At 39.7% G+C, this 21305-nt stretch overlaps 2 protein-coding genes across 4 annotated transcripts in view; both read left to right on the plus strand.

The window, feature by feature from the left end:
• Positions 1 to 12116, plus strand: part of phf21ab (PHD finger protein 21Ab) — a 34284-nt gene extending 22168 nt beyond the window's left edge. For both annotated transcript variants that reach the window (XM_014968856.2, XM_014968860.2), the window contains 5 exons: positions 1792 to 1898; positions 2232 to 2387; positions 3774 to 3849; positions 5073 to 5176; positions 5448 to 12116. In XM_014968856.2, the coding sequence (XP_014824342.2) occupies positions 1792 to 1898; positions 2232 to 2387; positions 3774 to 3849; positions 5073 to 5176; positions 5448 to 6110 (1106 nt within the window). In that variant the 3' untranslated portion in view covers positions 6111 to 12116. The remainder of the gene's footprint in view (positions 1 to 1791; positions 1899 to 2231; positions 2388 to 3773; positions 3850 to 5072; positions 5177 to 5447) is intronic.
• Positions 12117 to 14393: 2277 nt separating this feature from the next.
• LOC106904501 (uncharacterized) lies at positions 14394 to 21195 on the plus strand. Of its 2 annotated transcripts, XM_088006172.1 has the most exons (6): positions 14394 to 14722; positions 15288 to 15431; positions 16487 to 16650; positions 17403 to 17700; positions 18951 to 18977; positions 19070 to 21195. In XM_088006172.1, the coding sequence occupies exons 1-6, from the start codon at positions 14500 to 14502 to the stop codon at positions 19306 to 19308; spliced, it is 1095 nt and encodes a 364-aa protein (XP_087862298.1). In that variant the 5' UTR covers positions 14394 to 14499; the 3' UTR covers positions 19309 to 21195. The 2 variants fall into 2 exon arrangements, with proteins under 2 accessions (XP_087862298.1, XP_014824350.2); XM_014968864.2 differs by having other exon boundaries at positions 14395 to 14722; positions 18951 to 21195.
• Positions 21196 to 21305: the final 110 nt, after the last annotated feature.

A 21305-nucleotide genomic window follows, 5' to 3' on the forward strand; every position in this document is an offset into this window, starting at 1 on the left:
GGGGACAAATGCTTATTCACAGATCTGACTGTAACCTTACAGTGAGTTCTGGTTCTATTCTAGACTACAGCCAGACCCAGTCTGATTAACAGAGGGGCATTTATCATGAGAATTTTGATTTATTTTTGTAATGATAAATTTCATTTATTGGTGGTGAATAAATAAAAACCAAAGTGACAGTATGACCAGAAATGTTATTTTTGCTATTTTCTGCACTGTTTGTTTCATCAATAAATATCAGTAAATTCAAAAATGTTATTAAATGCAGTTACTGTGAGCCGTTTAGTGATATAATCAGACTTTAAGCGGCTGATGTCCTAAAGAAGCGTATTGCAAATGGAAATGTTTTTCAAGAGCAGTATTTGTGTTTGTGTGGCTACGATGCCACACAGTTATATTTACCTAAAAAAAACAGAACTGTTAAGTTCTTTTTAATAGAATTATAGTTCTTTTTAAATAAAGAACTGTCAAGTACTTTATTAGGTAAATGTATGGCTGTATCACAATAGTACCAAAATTATTGTGATAAAACTTGAAGTATATATCACCCACCCCTAGTTCAGACTAGAGACACACTGATCTGATATAGGTATCGGCAGTGGCGCAACTACACATTATTCAGGTGGATGTGAAAGCATAAATCGGCGCCCCCCCCTCCAGGGAAGGAACGTCAGGGTGAAGGAGCGCCGCTGACCAACCCCCCCCCCCCCGAGGCGATGATACGTGAAGTGTAAAAATCGCTACATTTACCTCGTTATGTGCGAGAGGTGAAGGAGCGTGAGGTGCGCTGAGTGTATGGGAAAACATAATCGGCGCGTCGCCCCCTCCAGACGGGGTTTTGGCGCCCCCTCTGGTGCTGCGCCCCTATGCGTTGCATACGCTGCATACCCCCTTTTTGCGCCTCTGGGTATCGGTATCGGACGTTATTAAACAAAATCCGGTATTGGTGACAATGTGTATATAAGTGAAGATCTATTTAGTCTAATTCTATGCTTTGTGCTCTGAGTGACGTCATGCTATATTATTTATTTTACATGTTATTTAGAATTATTAATAATTGCACTTTCTAAACCATTTGACAAAAGGTGTGTCGTAGTTTATTTTTACGTTTGACCAGGTAGTTGACCTATTGTTTTAGTACGTTTCAGTTTCTTTATTTATTTTACTTTGGCTGTTTTTCTCCTAATTGCTCGGACTGAACAAATTAAATATGTAGTTTTTACATGTTTGACCAAGCTTGTGATGGTATTGGTGTATTTAAGTTTGGTGTACTGATGGTTATCAAATAAATTTGTAACTTAGTACATTTATGCCTGTTTTTTGTTTTTAATCATTTTGAGTTAATTCAGCGCTGTTTTTTTTTTTCTATATCGATGTGGCATTGGCTGATGCTAAACCTCAGATATCGGTATCGGAAGTGAAAAAAGTGGATCGGTGCCATGAAACGGTTGGATTTTGGTCGCATTTTCCTGCAGTTTGAACGTAGCTGAAGTTAAAGACAAATAGGGCGTGAGTTTGGTTGGGAGGTGTTACCTGAGCAGGTGTGTTGGCCTGTCTGTAGCCTGCATGGAGCTGGTGTCGTTCACTAACACTGCTGTCTGTGCTTCTGACTCCTCTTCCTCACTGCTCCCTGATTCATGCTAGCCAACGAAGACTCCCTTTCCAAGGTATGTCATACAGACGCTCTGTTTTTTTTGTCTTCTCCCCCCTCTCCATCTTTCTTTTTTTTTTTTTTTTTTTTTGTTTTGTTTTGTTTTTTTCCGTCTTTGTCGTCTGTCTCATTCCACCCAGGTCGCCCACCCAAATTCAGCAGCGTCCCGGAGCTGGGCAGCCTCACCCCGACCTCCCCCTCCAGCCCCGTCCGTCCCCTCCCCCTGCCCAGCCCCGGCTCTGGGGACGTAAGTAACGATGGGGGAGACGGCGGACGCCCCCGTCACACGCAGCCCCGCTGTCGCCCATTCACACACACCGCCATCACTTTGTTGTCCATGTGGAAACCATGAGCCATCACTTCCTGTCATTCAGCCTTACAAAGTGAACAGAGTCCATGAATAACACACACATCCTAACAGACACACACACACATCCATCAGAGCTCTAAACGAGACCAGCTGTAAACTAAACCAGATCACGGTCCCGCCCCCTCCCCTCCGCCCCGCCTCGCCCCGCCTCTCCATGCAGGGTGGGTGGGGCTCCTACGGAAACTGATTTGGTCCAATTCTTCCTCGCAGGGAGACATCCACGAGGATTTCTGCACTGTGTGCAGACGCAGTGGCCAGTTGCTCATGTGCGACACGTGTTCTCGTGTTTATCACCTGGACTGCCTGGATCCACCCCTGAAAACCATTCCTAAAGGCATGTGGATCTGTCCAAAATGCCAAGACCAGGTAACCACAGCAGCAGAGACTGATCCAGGGTCAGGGGAGCGTTAGCTGTGCTCTAGTCAGGGCTGAAGCGATTAATTGGATTAATCGTGATTGTTGAAATAATCGTCAAATAATTTTGTAATTGATTAATCGTTAACTGGAGTTTACAGACTCAAAAATAGGCCATTTGCTACACAGTCAGAGCAGTAATTTATCCAAAACGGTATAAAAATACATACATTTTGCATTTAAGATGAAGTGATGTTCTACCCAAAACTTGATTTGCATATTTTTAGCTTCACCCGGTTAAAAGTTTGTGGAAAAAATATTTTATTAAAGGGACAGAATTATGTAAAATCAACTTTTTTGAGATTTACATCATGTTGTAATGTTATCCCCCCATCAAAACATACCTGGAGTGTTGCTTTGATTCTTTTATGCACGTTTGAGAAATCCTTCAATCTCCATAACAACCATTCAGTTATACAAAACGCCTGAGTGGACCTAGCTCTGCCTTTCAGGCGCAGCTCCTCCTTCCAAGCTTACGCTTCACAGAACAGCCCTTTCTCTGCGACTCCCCCCCTCAGTTCCTTCTGACTAGCCAACAGCAATTAGCAAACACCTGCTGTGCTCATTACATGAGCTACTTCTCAGTTCAACCCTGGTAAAATTGTTAACGAGTTATCTTCCTGAAAGATCAGGAGTTTTTAAAGAGACAGAATTCAATTTCTAAGGTGTTTAGATTACAAAGTCAAATTTCTTTAGTCATATTTGATATATACAGCAGTTTTACAACTATCAAAGTTAAAATAGTTACTTGATTATGCTATAACATGCCATATTGTGTTAGGAAAATACATAATACTGCCCTTTTAATAACCTTTTGCTATCCAAGTATTAGTCGGTTAATAAAAAAAAGTCAGTCATACACTTTGTTGATGAGTCAGGCAGAAAGGTCTGAGCGCTCCATATTTTGATTTTAAAAGTACTTTTTAGCTGCTGATACATGCTTTGCTATTTACTTTTTCTTATTTACAAAAATGTTTATCTGCAATTTTCAAATAAAGTCTAATGCATAAAAAAGGCTTAAATGAAATTTCTGCAGAATGTCAGTTTTTTTTTATCCAATTATCAAAAATAATCAATAGATTAATTGCTAACTAATAAATGGTTAAACGCTGTTTCAGCTGTAGGACTGTTCAGTACTTTGTAAGCACACACATGATGCAGTACTGTTTTTTTTTGTGCTTATGTCTCATTCATTGTGTCAGTTGAGGTTGACATCTCACGTCCATCCACTCCATCACCCGCTCTCTGTCAGTCCCACGCAGCGTGGAGGCTAACCTCGACTCTTTAAATCTGTTCTGGGTCTCAGCCTTTGTGACACCTCTGAGCTTCTCCCCTCAGATCCTGAAAAAAGAAGAAGCCATTCCCTGGCCCGGCACCCTGGCTATCGTTCATTCCTACATTGCATACAAAGAAGGCGAGTCTTCCTCAGAGTTCTTACGGGGGCTTGAAAGCCTCAAAAATGCTTGAATTTCAAGTTTGGAAAGTTCTTGGTTTCTGTTTAAAATCATAGAAAGTGCTTGATATTCAAACTAAGTTTTGTAATAAAGTGCAGTGTAACCTTTGAGTAAAAGTTAAAATTCATATATAGCGTTATTTACAGTTGAAACCAGGTATTTTTGGTCCTGTTATGCAAAATTCACATTTTGGAGGTTTTTTGTATTTCTGTTTGTTTCAAATGGTTCTAGAAACAGAACAAGCACTTAAAAAAATAAAATCCTAGCTGTTTTTTGGCAATAAGATGATGGTTTTTGGTGTTTGCAAAATGACCAGTTTCATTAGTCACATTCCAGGGGCACCACGCCTGTTACCTAGCAACCCTAACCTAGTCCAGCCCCGTTACCTAGCAACCCAAGCAGAGTTCCAGCACGTTTCACCAGCTAGTTTTGCTGTTGATAGACTGTTATACTCCTGATTGACGAACAGTGTACTGTTGTTTTTACATGTTTGATCAAGCTTGGTGTATTTAAGTGTGCTATATTGGTACAAAGTTATCAAATAAATTGGTAAATTAATACATTTATGCCAGTTTTTTTTTTTTTTTAAAGAAACATTTTAAGTCGATTCAGCACCGTTTGTTTTTTTCTGTCTCGGATCAGAATCAACCAATATAAACCTCAAATATCTATATCAGTATCAGAAATGAACAAAGTGGCTCGGTGCAGCCCTACCTAGCATCCAGAAACCAATTGCTGCATTCTTGTTGCTTTTGCAGGAGGCTCTACTTCTGCTTTTCAAAGATGAATGGTTGTATATTTGCGCATCTGTTTGCAGCCCGTTTAATGTTCGAGTTTAAGTGTTGAGTCAGTGTTGAGGCCAGCAGCAGTTTGAATTTGAATTTAAAGCAGCAAAAGGCCCTTAGACAGCCGAGGCAGAACTGAGCAGACTAAAATCTTAAGAATGATTTTGTGCAAAAAATTTAATGAACATGTTTTGTGTAGCTTGTCAACCTACCCCAACTTGTTCAAGGAATCATAACCGGTCACCTTTAAAGTTAATAATAAGACAGACATTTTTTTTTTGTCATTGTCTGAAGTTAAATCTGACTAAGTTTCTCTCATTTTACACGAGTTCCAGTTATTAAAATAATTTTTATTTGCTTAACTGTTGCTAAACTGCCGACTCTGTTCTGTGTTTCAGCTAAAGAAGAGGAGAAGCAGAAGCTGATGAAGTGGAGCTCGGAGCTGAAACTGGAGCGCGAGCAGTTGGAACAGAGAGTCAAGCAGCTCAGTAACTCCATAACGGTGAGAAACAGCAGCTTTTCAATAAGATATCTAAGCTTCTTTTAAGTCAATTACTCTTGAATTTAAATGAAAAAATATATTCTAGTATCACTTGTACTTATAATAAGACATTTTTCTCATAAGTGGGGAAAAAAAATCTGCTAGTGGAATTTGTACTAGTCACTAAAACTCCTTGTTTTATAGAGGTGATAACATCCAATAATACATTTCCTCTTAATTTTGTCAACAAATTTTTGCCTGTCTGATCTGATTTTGCTGTTTCTTTCTGCAGAAGTGCATGGAGACCAAAAACACCATCCTGGCTCGTCAGAAGGAGATGCAGCTTTCCCTGGACAAAGTCAAGCATCTCATTCGCCTCATCCAAGCCTTCAACTTCAACCAGGCCCTGGCGGAGACGGAGGGAAAGGACGTCCGGGTGCAGGACGGCGCTCGGGTCGTTGTCGGCTCTGGAGCTGCAGCTGAAGTCGGTGCGACGGGGAAGCCGGTGGTGAGCAGCTCTCTGGTCAGCAGCGAACAGGAGGAGCAGCAGACAGAAGGAGCAGCAGCAGCAGGAGGGGGAGGAGCAGGAGGAGGAGACGGCAACAGCACAGTGCTGACTAACTGCCCCGCTGCTGGGGCAGGGGTTGCGCCGGGGTTAGGGGGTCACACAGAGACCACTCCTTGTGTGGAGGTTCAGCCCAAGCCTGAGACTGAGGCAGCTCCTGCGGCTCCTGCAAAGGTTGCCACCACCAACGGTACGACGGAGCCGCCGCCATGCCCTGCCCACAGCCCTGCTGCCGCCACTGAGAACAAGATATCTGCTGTGAACCCTGCAGAGACGGCGGTGGAGAAGAAGCAGGAGGAGCTCAGCGACGGCAGCAACAACAGCAAAACCTCAGAACCCTCCCAGCATTCTTTGCCAGCTCTGCTTAGCAGTTTGGACGATAAAAAGTAACGCTGTGTCCTTGTGGCTGCAGGAAGTCAAACATATATATTAAAAAAAAGAAAAAAAAGACCTTTGCTTGCACCGCACGGTGCCCTGAAGTTGCCAATCTGTATAAATGTTGTTTGTTTGCATTGTATTGTCAGACTGTGTCAATGGTAGATGTACAGCCCAAGTCACGTGACTCTGGGAAGACCCGGGTCATCATGCCAATTAGTGATAGACGTCATGGAGGGAACACTCAAAGGAAGATTTTCTTCATCATCACACCGGTGTGTGCCTGTTACAGTGGCCCCTGTGTTCTGTTGACGGCTCCAAGGAGAACCCAGAACATGGAACCAAACATCTGTCGGGGGGAGCTGGTCCAAGAAGCAGTGTTGTAAACGTTTGTGTACTGAAAAGAGAACCTGTTCGCGTCCTCGTCCCGTCGACCCTGACGGGAACGGCGCTCCACAGTCTGAGTTCTCGATTAATTTCCTCACCTGAAACCAAACCAGAACCCAATCAGGACCGTTCCAACCTGAAGGCTTCAGTTTGATTCAAGCTGTCATCACAAAACAAATTTGATGAAGCAAATGTGACCATGAAGTGTGTTTTCAAAACTAGATGTTTGTCACCCATTACTTCTCTAGTCTGCTCTCACCAGGCTCTACCCACTTTTTGGTCAGACTCCGCCCATTTTCTGGTTAGACTCTGCCCATATTCTGCATCAGCTCAGTTTAAATTTGATTGGGTGAAAAGTTATGACACACCCTTTAGTTCAGGAGGAGTTGCAAACATTTTACTTTTTGGTTTTATATGAAAAACTAAATGAGTCAAATGCATGAAGCCACTCCAGCCTTTTGTAGATCTTTAGAAAAGTGTTGCGCCTGATCATGAATTTAAAAACCGAAGTCAAATGCCTTATTGGATTACTTAACTCAAGGATGTCCAAAATGTGGCCAGGGTGCCATTTGTGGCTCTTGATATTATTTTGTCTGCCCCTTGACTTTAAGACAAGAATGGTAAAAAATCTGGCCTACAAAATAGAAAACAATTGATGAGCCAAACAAATTGGCATTTGTCAGTTCTTTTAATAAGAAACTGGTTCAAAACCTATTTTATGTTTTGGATTTTTAATATTATATAGATTTAATTAAATTGTTATTTATTTTTTGTAGGTAAAACTAAATAAAGTTGCTATAAACTAGTTTTTGTATTTTAAATTTAATGAATTTTGTGGCCAGCCAGTAGTTTAAATTTGCTAGTTTTGATCCCCAGGACATTACTAGTGCAGGAAGTCCAAACCATATATTTCCAAACTTTTATCTTCAGCTTAAGTTTTGACTTGAGCACAGTTTGTTGAGTTACTTCCTCTTTATAGGGGATTTCACCTTGTCAAACAGTTCAGAGAACATTTCAGGGTCCCCAAAGTTCCCACCAACCAGTGAAGGAAAGTCTAATGTAGATCCAGAACTGGGTTTCCTTTAAAAGTGAACTCACACTGAGTCGCAAAGTTCCTTTGAGTCATACTGAAGCCTTTGAAACTTTAAATTAATCCAAAAATAGTCCAACTCTGTCTGTTGACCCTATCACCCACCATCATCACTTTCCTTGCAGTCCTAGGTTTTGTACCAGGGTCTCCCAGTGAAGGCTGGGTGCAGCCCTCTGGTAGACTGTTGTTTCCTGATGGACTCTGGGTTGAACCCCGATTTGGTCCCGGGATGAGGACGAACAGGAGCAGTAGCCTAACAGATGTTTTCAGTGGTGTCGGTCAGTGTAGTGATTGAGTTTTCATTCGTGAGTCGTGTGTGTGTGTGTGTGTGTGTGTGTGTGTGTGCGCGTGAGCATGTGTGTGTGTCAACTGTGAGCACTAAATGTGAATTTGCAATATTGCAACGTCAACACACACAAACTCTATCTGGGCTGTTTGTTTTTTATAGGAAAAGATATTCAGGTCTTCCTAGTCTCCAGAATAAGTGCTTTCTGTTCCTGAACCTGCTGGACTGGCATCATCATCATCACCATTGCCGTCGTCGTCGTCATCGCCGCCGCCGCCGCTGGGTGGTGGTGATCGTTTGAATCCTGAACTGCCAAAATCCTGATGATGTTTCCAAATTCAGCAGGGACTTGTCCTCTTACTGTCCTCGAAGATCAAATCATCGGAAAGATTCAGATGCAAAGTCCCGGCCGAGACAGGAGAGCGTTGGGAACAATAACCACAGCAGGACGTGTTCCCGTCCGGAGAAACGGAGGGATCTGTTGGAGGTTAAAGGACGACCACACAATTCCTGAGATTAAAGCACAAGCTTGCTGCATTACAAAGAAGTGCTGAAGAGCTTTTTGTACGTTCCCGTGGAGTTAAACAGAGTATGCATCTCTTCATTGTCTGTGACTTCCCCTTACATTGCCAATATTTCCCCTCGGTGTGACTCTGAGGCTGGAGTCTGATTAGGAGTTTGTCCCACTGAGTCAGGCTTGGAGCTGGAACATGAAGCCGATGGTTATCGAAGCAACTGATTGGAACATTGACGAGGTGAATAGAGATTAAAGTTGCCTCCATTTATGCTGGAGACTTTAGTTTTACTTGGGGTTCCTTTGGTTCTCCGATGTGCTCACTCCTTCCTGAATGCGAGGAAATGTTTCAGACTTTTTTTTAGGAGAATTCCCTCTGAAAATTCTTTTTGTTACACAAAATCAGTCCAGAAGTATATATCGCCAACTCAAGTCCTCAAGAGCTACTGTCCTGCTGTAACCTTGAGCCATCCCTGCTCCAACACTCCTGAATTACCTCCTTACCTTGTCATAAAGTACTGCTATGGTACTTTGTACCTTGAGTTAACGAGACATTTGTCTGTTTCTGGTGTCTTAGAGCAGGGATGCATCTAAAGTCGAACTTGAGGACTGGAGATACGCCTTGTTTCCATTGAGTGGTGCGGTTAGGGACACTATTTGGTCTGTTTGAACCGACTTGTACCACAGCATTCCTAGGCTCCCTTCAGTTGTAGGTCTATGGGACAATAGGGCAGAGATACTTGTGTCACACCACAGTCCATTTGGAGGATATGTGATAAGCATGAGACTTACTAGTAAGTCATATTTGTTGTTGCCTTGTAATATTGTGTTTAGGGTTTAACCCTGCCAGTCCAGGGTGAGTCCAATTGGCGATGGAAACAATCCCTTGAGAATGCCGGTCCATTGTTTGGGGGACACGAGAAATACTAGCAAATCACATTTGTCATTGCACTTGTATGAGGCAGTATTAGACATTTCTGTTTGATCCCACCTGTCTGGTGAGAGTCCAACTTGTGGAGGGAACGCTCTTGAATATATCTGGTGATCATGCCTCAGTGTAAACAAGGCAAAAGGGGCATCCCTGCTCCAACACACCTGAATTACTTTCTTAGCTAGTCATAAAGTACTGCAGAGGCCTAGTAACAAGTCATTTGTTTGATTCTGGTGTCTTGGAGAAGGGATGCATATGAAGTTGAAGTTAAGGACTGGACTGAAGTTATAAATCGTTACCACATAGTGGTGCAGTTTGGTATGCTTTTTTTCTGTTTCCAATGAAAAAGCAGCCCATAAAATCAGTCCGTACTGCACCATTCCTGGACTCCCTTCAGTTGAAGGTATATGGGACAATGACACTGTTATGGTGGAGCTACTGGTGTCATACAGTCCATTGATTGGGGGACAGAAAAAACATCATTGCTCGAGACATACTAGTTCTCAACGTTGGGCAGTTGAATTTAACTTTCTCTGCCCAGTGAGAGTCCAGCTGGTGTTGGAAACACTCTCCATCATGAATAAACAAGACAATAAAATGGCATACTGGACCGTACTGATCAATACCATACCGCTCAATGAAAGCGAGGCGCTAGAGACCCCACCTCTAAGCTCAACAGACAAATATCCCAACACTTCTTGGATTGCTGCTCTCCCAGAAAAGACCTGTTTCCTCTCATGATGGTGGGTGTGAGCTCCTGTTTGGGTGGTGTTCTGTTGCGGGCGTCTTCGTTTTTATTTAAATTCATATCATGCAGACTCTTGTGAGTGAATCAGCATATCCCAATGGCACCTGGTTTTCTCCCATCAGCTGCACAGACTGCCTTCATTCCAAACACCCCAGAGAAATATGTGTGTGTGGAGGGTGTGTGTGTGTGTGTTGGGTGTGTCCTGTAGAGTTCTGCTGATCTGACGGGGGATGACCCAGACAGGAAACCGAAGTGTCCCCGCTTCCTTTTGGGTCCCACTTGTCATGTTTAAATCTCCATTGGGTGGAGGTGGTTCTCATTCCGACCCGTAGATCCTATCGGTCATCAGGTCTCTGAATCCTTCCCTCTGTACAGTAGGTACCTCTGAGTGCCTTTCTTCAAACAGCAGATAATACTTGTCTCTTGACTTGCACTGTGACTTGTAAAACTTAACAAAACCCTCCGGGATCGCCCCCCACCTGACACCGAGCCCTGTCCACGATAGCCCCGCCCCAGAGGAAGCTGCGCCCCACTCCGCAGGCTGCCAGGAGTCGATGCAAGCTCGTCACTTCACACCAACCCGTTTGATTTGACCACATAGTGTTCTGTTCTCCATCCCTAGAAGTTGCCTTAAATGTATTTTATTTTCTGGTGAAATGTTCAGATTTCGGGTCATAGGGGGTGGGGTTTGTGCAGAGGCAGTCTGACATCTCATTCTGATCCGTTTGTCATGCACTTTTAATTTGATCAGTATTATCAGAGCAGAGATGGGTTATGTTTTATTCTGAAAAGGCCCCCTGCCCTCTTTCTTCCCGTCTCTTATTTTGGAGGAGGGATGAGTTTGCAGGATCAGGTCACATGACCCGGAACGCATTTCGGATGAACAAACCTGAGCCCAGCCAGCATGACCTGTGCTCGCTGTGGTGCAGCACATGCCTTCTTATGCAAGTTTTTATACCAACCTTTTTTATTATGCATTGCTTCGGTTTTTTTATGTTTTTATGTGAAACTTAAGTCACCTTTTTTTCTGTTTTTCTCTGAACATTCTGGCATCTCGATGCCAAACGTGTGCATGTGTTTACACATTCAGGTAGCCATTCAGGGTGGGTTTTCCCGGACAGTGCCGAGAGGTTTGCTTTTATTATGGGGGGAGGGATTCTGTTGCAGTACTGCGAGTGACCACCGGGGGGCGGAGTGGAGCGAGAGTTTGGCGCCATCTCGGCTCTCCTTTTAGCTTAGCTTTTATTTAACTCTGCCGTTGCTGAGTGGAAACGGGGCGTTGAGATCTAAAATGCTCCTTAATTGAAGTCTGGAAGCAAATATATCCAAAGAACTCTGCATATCATCGTGGTGTGAGTTTTCTGCTTCGTCCATCGACGGTTTGTGGGGCTTCCGCGTGGGTCCTGGGGAGGAGGTTTGCTTTTCATCTTTCGGTTTTAAAGCGATCAAGTCATGATTGTGGCCTTCTAGTATTCTGTGGGTTCATGACGTCATTCACCTGTTGTTCCCGCTCAGCATCCATCCATCCACCCATTTATCCCGTCTGGATCCTCTACACCTGCAGCTTCTTACCTCATCCACAGCTGAGTCCATCGGGGGTGTGTTGAGTGCAAAAAATCTGAAAAATACTACAAAAAAAATAAAATACAAAAAAAAAGAATCTAAAAAATGAAAAGAAGTCTTTTTCTATCTTCCATTTGGTGAGATGCATTGTAGCGATCAGAATAAAGAAAAAGTTCACCTGGTGTGCTGAATAATGTGTAAATTGGTTATTACACAATCTGAATATTTGTATAATTGTTTGTATTTTTTCATAATGATTTTGGAAAGGAATGTGTTTATTTTTTTGACTTCTGTTCCAGATGTGTCTTCTGTTGGCCTGACATTGTGACTGGTCTGGTGGGATTCTTACCTCTGTATTGAGCCTCTTCTGTGATGAATTCTTTGTATGCAGTGTTTAGGAAATACTGTAGGGAACATGGGGAGGAGTTATTAGGAGCATTTGATCAATTTGTATTTATTTATTTTATCATTTTGTTAAAATAAATTGTGAAAAACAAAAAAATCATCTTCTGAAATTATTTATTTTTCAATCCACCTTTAGGTAACACTTACCTTGATTATAGCATGAATTAAGAAAAATAAATTTAAATTAGCTCTCTGTATTGAATGTTTAATATGTGGAACGATATTAGGAAATAATAGCCAAATAACTCTTAGTCTCTGTCAGTTTTTATTGTATGTATTGAACAATAAGTTAAGTGAATTTGTTTTCAAATAGTAAGTTCTGCACAAATCCAGAATAAACACAAAATATAAAAGTTTATAAACAAAAATACTTAATAGTTAAAACTAGTTACATTCATAAACCAAAATGAGAGGAATAAGAAAAACTAAAACTACAAAATATATAGTAGGGATGCCACTTTTTATGATCTTTTATTTATAATTATTGTACTTTATCTTCATTTTATGTTCACTACTGTTTTGCTTTATCAAAATTACTGTTTTATTTTAATTGACCTCTTGGCCAGGTCACCCTCTTAAAAGAGACCTTTATTGGACTCTATGAATTCTTATCTAATTAAATGAAGGTTAATTTAAAAAATAAAACAGAAACTTCAGAAATCGAAAAGGAAATCATCTGTGGAGTGCAAACTAAATATTTCTGATTTTGTTTTGACGTGTTTCTTTCGCTCACTAATACACTTTGTACATTTGTAAATTGTGTATGACTTTGAAATACTGGATATTTTTCACTTTCGACCTGAACGCTAGATGTTATCATGTGTGGGCGGGGCCGGAAAACACATAAAAACATACATAGAAATAAAAATAACAACCCATAGTAGCGCGTATTTTTGTCCTCTATTGAATATTTGAACTGGCGCTGACAATTTGATTAATGCTACAAACAAAAGAGCGTTAATCTTGGCAAAAATCACATCATGGGTGATCACGTATTAAGTAGCAACATGTAGATGCAATGACACCGCAGCAGAGTGGCGCAGCGGAAGCGTGCTGGGCCCATAACCCAGAGGTCGATGGATCGAAACCATCCTCTGCTATGATTTTTTTTTTCTTAGTTGGAAAATTTAGGATTACATTTTATGAGTAGAAGATTAAACACAATGCCAAATTGTGTTTAATTAGTTTCCAATTACCGTAAAATACTGAGAGGTTTATGAAATGCTTGAACATGAATTACATTTACATTATATTCAGAACAAAAGTGGTTTGTTAGTTAAATGTCTCTACAGTTAACTGGTCTTTTTATCTATAAAATATACCATAAGTGTTGAATTCAACTCTACTTAGTGATTTCAGCTCCTCTGAATGAAACTAAAATTATATAGTTGAATGAGCAGTTTAGTAACTTAAATTAATTCAAGTAAATTAAATTTCAAAAGGTAAATACGCTACACAACTCACTTAAGTGAATAAAATATCATAAAGTTTATGATTTATAATGGAGTTACTTAGTTTTTAAGATTTAATTTTGATGAAATATAAATTTCCTCAACATAAAGGAATAGAAAATTAAACCATAAAAATGTTTCACATAACTGAAATTGTAACAGAAACTTTATTGTTTCACATCTACACGTCCGAAATATAAACCTGTGACCATTTTGTCATTTATTTATTTATCAAATAGTTATTTGTTTTGTTTACATTTAAAAATACAAGTGAGAACAGTGGGATAAATGGACATATAACTACATTATTATAAATACAAAATAAAACGTTTTGATTATAGAAATAATTATTGTATTTCTAGAATTTAGTGGGTATTGGGTTGTAGATGACATAGTACTGACGTCATGCAATGCAGATGGAGGTCAGGAAGTAAATGCATCCTGTTTACTTCTGTTGATCCACCTTCAAAATGCTTAAAATCTGTGTTTTGCAAGGTAGTTACAGCCGTTCTAACAGAGAGAAACAAGAGGCCACAAACAGAAGCATCACGACAGCAAAAGGGAAGAGCAAAGGCAGGGAAGCTTCTTCTTCTTTTCTATTATGGTGGATCGCAAGCAACTTTAAGGTGCATACCGCCACCTACTGTTCACGAGTGTGTAGCAACAATACTTTACATCTCTTAAATTATATTTTTTAATCTTGTACGGCAGGGAAGCTTCCCTACACTGCCATTGAAAAAGAAATAAACAGTCTAGAAGATGATCTCTCTGATGAAAGCTCACCAGTCCCTGAAAATAGGTGAGGAAAACTATATTTATTTATTTTTTTAAATAAATTTTCTGAATCTAATTTTTAATAACTAAAAATGTTTACATTTTCCACTTTAAAAACCATTTATTTATCCTTAAAGTGACGTCACATACTTGTGGCTTGTGGGTATTGCAGTGCGTGAACGTCGCCGGGGTTAAAACGCGGCAGTATTGGTGGAACTCTCAGCTGTTTCCTGCGTGTTTTGTTCCACGCCAGAAATGGGGGGCAGAGAATGTTGCGTGAATAACTGTGGGAGCAGCTCCCACGACCACGGCCTGAGCTTCCACTGCTTCCCTGCATGGAGAACGAAGGAAGGCGACCTTATATCGGAGCTAACGAGGCGGCGGAGAGAAGCTTGGGTGACCGCCGTGGGCCGCAGAGAAATCACCTTCGACCGCATCCAGTCCTCCATGAGAGTCTGCTCCAGACACTTTGTCTCTGGTGAGTCCAAACAGGCTTTATTTCTCTACTCAGCGCGAAGAGGATCCAGAGACATGTTAGCATCAATGCTAATCACAGCACAGCCGCCATATTGGTCAGGGCGACTCTACTTTCATATAGTCGCTTTTAATGCCATATAAGTTTATCTTCAAATCGTTTCGTACTAGAGATAGTTTCTCTGTGGTAATATTATAATTTATTATCTAATGCTAATAAAAAACTGATAATGGTGCAGGGCGATTTTAAATTTGTAAAAGATCTTCGGTTCATGTAAAGGTAAAAAAAAAAAACCTTGTTGCAAGGCAACATTGTTACCAACTTTGCCGCCGTTTACCTTCTTCCCATTTCTGGGGAGAAACCCCACATGAAAGCTATTTTTATTTATTTTATTAAAAAGAAATAACAATAACCTTTTTATGCATTAGGAATGCTTATTTTGGATATTTAGATGCATATGGACAGAAAAAAACTTGTTAATGCATAGAAATGGGAGCACTTTCTGATGAGCCACTCTTTGTAAAAAAAGCTTGGGGAAACTTTTTTTTTATTCATTGTCCTTTTATAGGAAAACCAGCATATGAGATGCTGGACTCAGATCCAGACTGGGTGCCATCTCTCCATCTGGGCCATGATGGTAATGATGATGAATGTGAAGAAAAGTCCTGGAATAAAAGAAGAAGATTGTCTTCTGCTGAGAAACCAGTAGAAGGTGGGTCTTAAAGATTTGTTTTAAACATTTTTTAATGTGCGCTCAAACATGCATCACAAACAGTGAAACTGACGCATGTGAAAGCTTTTTTGTTGAGAAAGGGGTGCGTAGGTCAGACCAAATCCAAGTTCTGGGGGTCATAATGTTATGCCTGATCTGTGTATAAACTGATTATTTTCAGTTCCTGCACAGAGCATTGCTTAGTGGGAACGTGCCCAATTAAAACAACAGAGGTCCTTGTACACAGCCGTGTGGTACACCTCTGTCTATGTAAAAATACAAAGATTATATTTTCTGGATCGTATATTGTTGTAAAAACCAATAATCGGAGCTCAAAGTTCTGATAGTTAGAAATTAAACCACAATGTTGCTCAAATTTGGCTTCATGTAAAATAATAAATGTCATTATAGGGCTGCAACAACAACTGATTATTTTAGTAATTGATTGATCTATCAATTAAATATTCTGACGATTAATCAGATAAAAAAATTGGCATATTCTGAAGAGTCTTCATTTAACAACCAAAGTCTTTTTTATACACTATTCATTGCATCGAAAGATGCAAAAAACACATAATTTCATTTTTTGAATAAGAAAGCCCTTTCTGCTTCACTTGATATCAACAAAGTATAGGGTTGTAGATTGGATTAATCAATAAGTGGATAGTAAAAGGTGCTCAATAGATTTTTTTGTTTTGTTTTGTTTTTTACAGAATCTGAACTGGGTCAAGCTAAAGCTTTACCATTTGAGTTCTGGGTATAAAGAATTTTCAGAAGAATGTTTTTTTTTTTTTTTTTTTAATCATAAATTCAAAATGTATACATTTTTTGTACAGTTTTGACTTAATCACTACTTTGAAGATGTTTTAGCAAAAGGCATTTTTGAGTCTCTATGCTCCAGTTATCTATTAATTGATTACTAAATTAGTTGATTATTTCAATAATCAATTAACTACTAGGTTGAAGTAAAAGTCGTCAGCAGAAGTAAGCAGCAAATGCTCTAAAATGTCCTGTTAGTCGGCTGCGTTGACTGAATGTCGTCCCTCTGCGTTCAGGAGCAGATGGTGCTGCTGAAGCCAGGAAGCCTCCTCCGCCTGCTTGGAACGAAGTGAAATCTGCTCTGCAGTCTCTTCTGGGGGGTAAAACCGTCATCAGTCAGCAGCAGGGAGACGATGAGCAGAACCAAGGCGCTGAGACGACGACCGACTCCGGCTTCCGGGTACGGCAGACGTTTGATGTTAATGTATCCATCTTGTTTTTGTAAATATCATATGTTTTTATTTATTTTAAAACTTAAAAAAATAAATAAAATGGTGATTCTTTCAAAATAAGCACAAATTTTATAGAGCAGATTGGGGCTGAAACAATTAATTTGCTGAAAAAGCATATTCAAAGCAGTTATTAAACCAGAACTGTGTAAACAAGCAAACAGTATACATTCTGCCTTTAAGATAAAAACTCCTTTCTCTACAAATAAATATGTTTTAGCCAAAGCTCCTCAAGTGGAATAGTTTTACTCCATCTTATTCAGATTTACTAAAGTAACGCTACGTTATTGCATTTTAGGCTATAAAATGTTTTATTTTCTTATTTTAAAAAAATAATTGAATTATTTAATTGCTTTTTTAATTTACTTATACATTAAACATTCTTGCCCATTTGGAACAAAATATGAATCTAATGTAAATCTGATTTGACTAATCATCAAATTAATTGATCAATCAATTACAAAAATAATCTTTAATTGCAGCCCCAAAGCAGATATTTATTATATATATAAAGCTGTGTTTGTTACATTTGCAGCTTTAAACAAGTTTTACTTTGCTGTCTCTTTGGTTTGTAAAGGTTGCAGAGCCCAGCGGACGATATTAATCAATTTGCAATCTTCATTATCTAATAATTTGCATTTCTATTTTAAACTGATATTTGGGGTTCTGTGAAAGAGAAGAATTAATCCTGCATTTTTTGCAGGACTTCTTCAGGAACACTCTGGAGTCGTCTCTGGAGGCCTCCATCCAGGCCAGAGCTCTCTCTAAGAGTCGGCCGCCGTCCACAGAGTACGAAGTGGAGCTGAACTTCAAGCTTCCATCCCTGGAAGAGCCGTCCTCCTCTTCACCGGCGTGTGCGAACTGCTCCACCATGCTGCAGAGGATTCGAGAGCTGGAGGAGAAACTGTTTGAAGTCGCCAGCAGACATAAGATCAAAGTGCTGAACAGACCAAGGCAAAGGATCACAGAGGAGACCAGAACCTCTGGGGAAGAGGGTGAGGGTAAGTTTCAGGAAGCTGAAGAGCTGGAAGTCTTTATTTTCTCTCTGTTATAATTTTAACATACAGGCAGGAACTAATTCAGCTGTTGGAATTAGAATCTGGACCAAATATTTCCTAGAACCTGCAACAACAAATGCAGACTTTAACAGTATTTTTTTAAAGTTTTTTTTATTCATGAAATAATTCCTGCATTGACTTTTCACAACACAGTAACCATGACAGTATCCGAGATATTATTTATTTCTTGTCATTTTGTTAGAAATTTAGTGTTTTTATTTACATTATTTTGCTCAAACATCAACATCTAATAGACACAAATTTAAACATATGGTTTCTGTTGATATTTTGTTTATATTTATTATAAAACCTAAAAAATAAATGAAACGGTGGTTCTTCAAAAGTAAGCATACATTTCATAAAGCAGGTTAAAGCTGAAATAATTATAGCTGGATTGTTGTTTTAACCTAAAGAGGGGCAAAAGTCTAATTTTTCTGGAGAAAAAGTTCTGACTTTATTATTATATTTTCTAAAAAACAAAAAAAAGTTTTTTTTTGTTCAATACTAAAGCAACACAGAATATTAACGTTGTCATTCTCCACCTCTTCTGTTCACTGATTCAGTAAAAATTCTGCAGAGAAATCCAGCTCAATGGGAGAAATCCCAGATGGGAGTTCTGAAGCGAGATGAGAATCCAGTGGCAAAAGCCAAGCTAGTCGTATTCCAAATTAATATTTCCTCAAAATTCTCCATTCAAATACCTCATTATGATTTTCTATCCAATTATTAATCGGTTAATCCAGCAAATTATTAACATATTAGTGCTACACTGTATTGATGTTAAGCAGAAAGGGATAAACTTCTCGCACATTAGAAGTTCTTTTTATCTGGAGATGCATCCGTTGCTACAAATGACCAAAACATTAACTAAAGGCAATAAAATGTTTATTTTCTCATGTGAAGAGAAATTTAATTATTTGCTTAACATTTTTTAATGTATTCCTAATATTATGTAAAAATTCTTAAGCAGTTAAGTAAAAAATGTGAAGGATGTACCAATTTTATACGATTAATCGATTAACCGTGAGAATAATTAATTAATCGATAACTAAAACACTATTTCCAGCCCTACAATAGACAGTTGTGTGCCTTTCGGGTCAAGGATGAATGATCAGTGGAAACGGCTCACGTTTGAGTTTATAAACCCATTTTCCAGTTCCAGTCTCATGATTCTGATGGTTCCGTCTCCGCAGCGACGGCTCACGTCGGACCAGTTCAAGGTGAACCGGACCCTGAAGCCACTCCTTCCACCTCCCGCCCTCCTCGTCCTCCTCAGCGCCGCCGCCACTACTTCAGGAAGGAGTGGCTCAAGGTCTTCCCGTTCCTCCGGTACTCCCCAAGGCTCAATGTCATGTGGTGCCACGTCTGCCGCGTTCACGCGGACTCGTTCTGCCAGAACCACCGTCTGATCAAAGGCTCCGATCATTTCACCAAGTCCAACATCAGGAAGCACACCAACTCCGTCTACCACCAGCAGAACATGCAGCGCTTCCTGTGGAGCAGCCGCCCGCCGTCCGAGGAGCCGTGGGATCTGTCGGATCCATCCGCTGAGCCACAATCATAACAAGAAGCGAAAACAAAGGCTGCCGATAAGTTTTTACTGAATAAGCTCATCAGAATAATAGACAAAGTGTTAAAAATGGCTCCTACGTTAGTTTGCAATTGTTGCGCGTTACATTGGTGAATGTTTTTCCTGTCATATCAGAACCTTTTGGAGGCCTGAAACATCTACGCCCCGAAACAACATGGCCTCCATCGATTCGCTACTTTCTGATCTTTCTGGTGGCTCTACAACTTCTGAAAGAGAGAAACTGGAGCTGGGTGGCTTTTGAGGATTGAAGTTTTGGAAAATATGTTTGTGTTTTTTCACCAACACATTCCTTTGTTTACATATTCTAGAGTGATGTCAGCGGACCTAGAGCCGCCATCTTGTTTGAGGAGCGTGTTTGACAGCTCTGTTTTTATTTGGACATTGAATTCAGGTCAACTTTACAACAGAATATTAGTATGAGGCTAAGATTATTTTTGTTTTAATTATGATAATGCCATAATATTATAGGATTCCCATATTTTTGAGTAACGTCAGCGCGCCATGAGCCGCCATCTTGTTTGTTAAAAGATGCAGCTTCTCTTTATTTGGACTTTGAATTCAGGTCAATTCTACGTCAAAATATTTTAGGTCAGGCTATGATATTTTTATTTTAGTTATGAAAATAAATAATACAAAAATGTCATGCTACCATAATAAAGTTGTAATTTTATGAGAACTCCAACACGATAACAAAAAGTTAAAATGACGAATGTTGAGTATCTTGAGAAGTTGTACTTTAGTATCGGTTTTGCAGATAAGAACAGAGGCGGTCTTAGCCTGCCTGGCTCCCTCCAAGATGTCGCCCGTATCAGAAACCTCCACTGGATAAGATAATACTTCACTTTAACGCATCAGCGTCAAATTGTTGGGACTTTGAAACAATTGTGCAATGACTGAGTCTAAGAAGAAAGAATAACAAACTGCATTGGTCACGTCAGATAACTAAGCTAATTTTTGTCATTTTAAGAATTTGTTTCTTTTAAACTTGTCTTTTTCTGCTAATATTATGACTATATTATTATTAAACAAAATCCCTCGTAGATGGCCCTGATGTTCGTAGTACAACTCAAAGAAGAAAATATATTTTCTATCATTTGTAAGTTTTTTTTCTTCTTCTTTTTAGAAAAGAAAGCAGTCGTTAAAAAAAATCGAGTGAAATCGGATCTGGTATGAAAAAATGTGGAGATATTATTTTTAAACCACAGAAACATTCCTGAAATCGATCAGATCAACTTTTGAAACGTCACCAACTCTGGGCCAGTTACCATGGTAACAAACCCGATAGGAGCCGAAGCAGGTTGTTGCGATACTGCTGAGCAGGTATCGCTTCTCGTAACCAAACAAATGGTTCCGATTGGAGCCGTCTGTGTTACGAGCTAGTAAAGCTAACTTCTGTTTCTCACAATGACGGCTACTGCTGCCGTTTTTCAGTTGCATCCCCGACTTTCGTCTTCTTTATGACTGTTTTTGTTTTGTTCCGGAAATAAATTTCCCACTTCCGCTTATGATCCTAGATTGGTACAATCTGTGAACTGCTGCTGTTTTGGTGAGAAAGTTTATATTTTCTGACTAAATCTGTGAAATACGGAAGCATTCAACTGTCAGAGCTTAGAAATAAATTCTGGAGCACTAAGAATAAGAACGGTAGTAACAGTAAAACAGAAATACCTCCTGTGACATTTTTTTAACAAGTTGTATAACAATTTTTGAATTTCGTTTGGAGATACTTCACCTGAATTTATTTCTAAGCTCTGGCAGTTAAAACTGTTAAGCTGTGTATATATGACACTAAACCATTTATTTTTTTATTTTAAAAGTGCATTAAAGAAAGACATTAATGAAGTTGATATTTGTGTTGCCTTCCTCTTTGTGTCAATTACTGATTTTTATCAATACTAAGAGTTAAGAAAATTGTTCTTGAGCTCAGATTAGTTCTTGTGGATCAGTTCGGATGAGT

The sequence above is a fragment of the Poecilia mexicana genome, unplaced genomic scaffold (genome assembly GCF_051168715.1).
Source record: "Poecilia mexicana isolate PSO_F unplaced genomic scaffold, ASM5116871v1 scaffold_6, whole genome shotgun sequence".
NCBI lineage: Eukaryota > Metazoa > Chordata > Actinopteri > Cyprinodontiformes > Poeciliidae > Poecilia > Poecilia mexicana.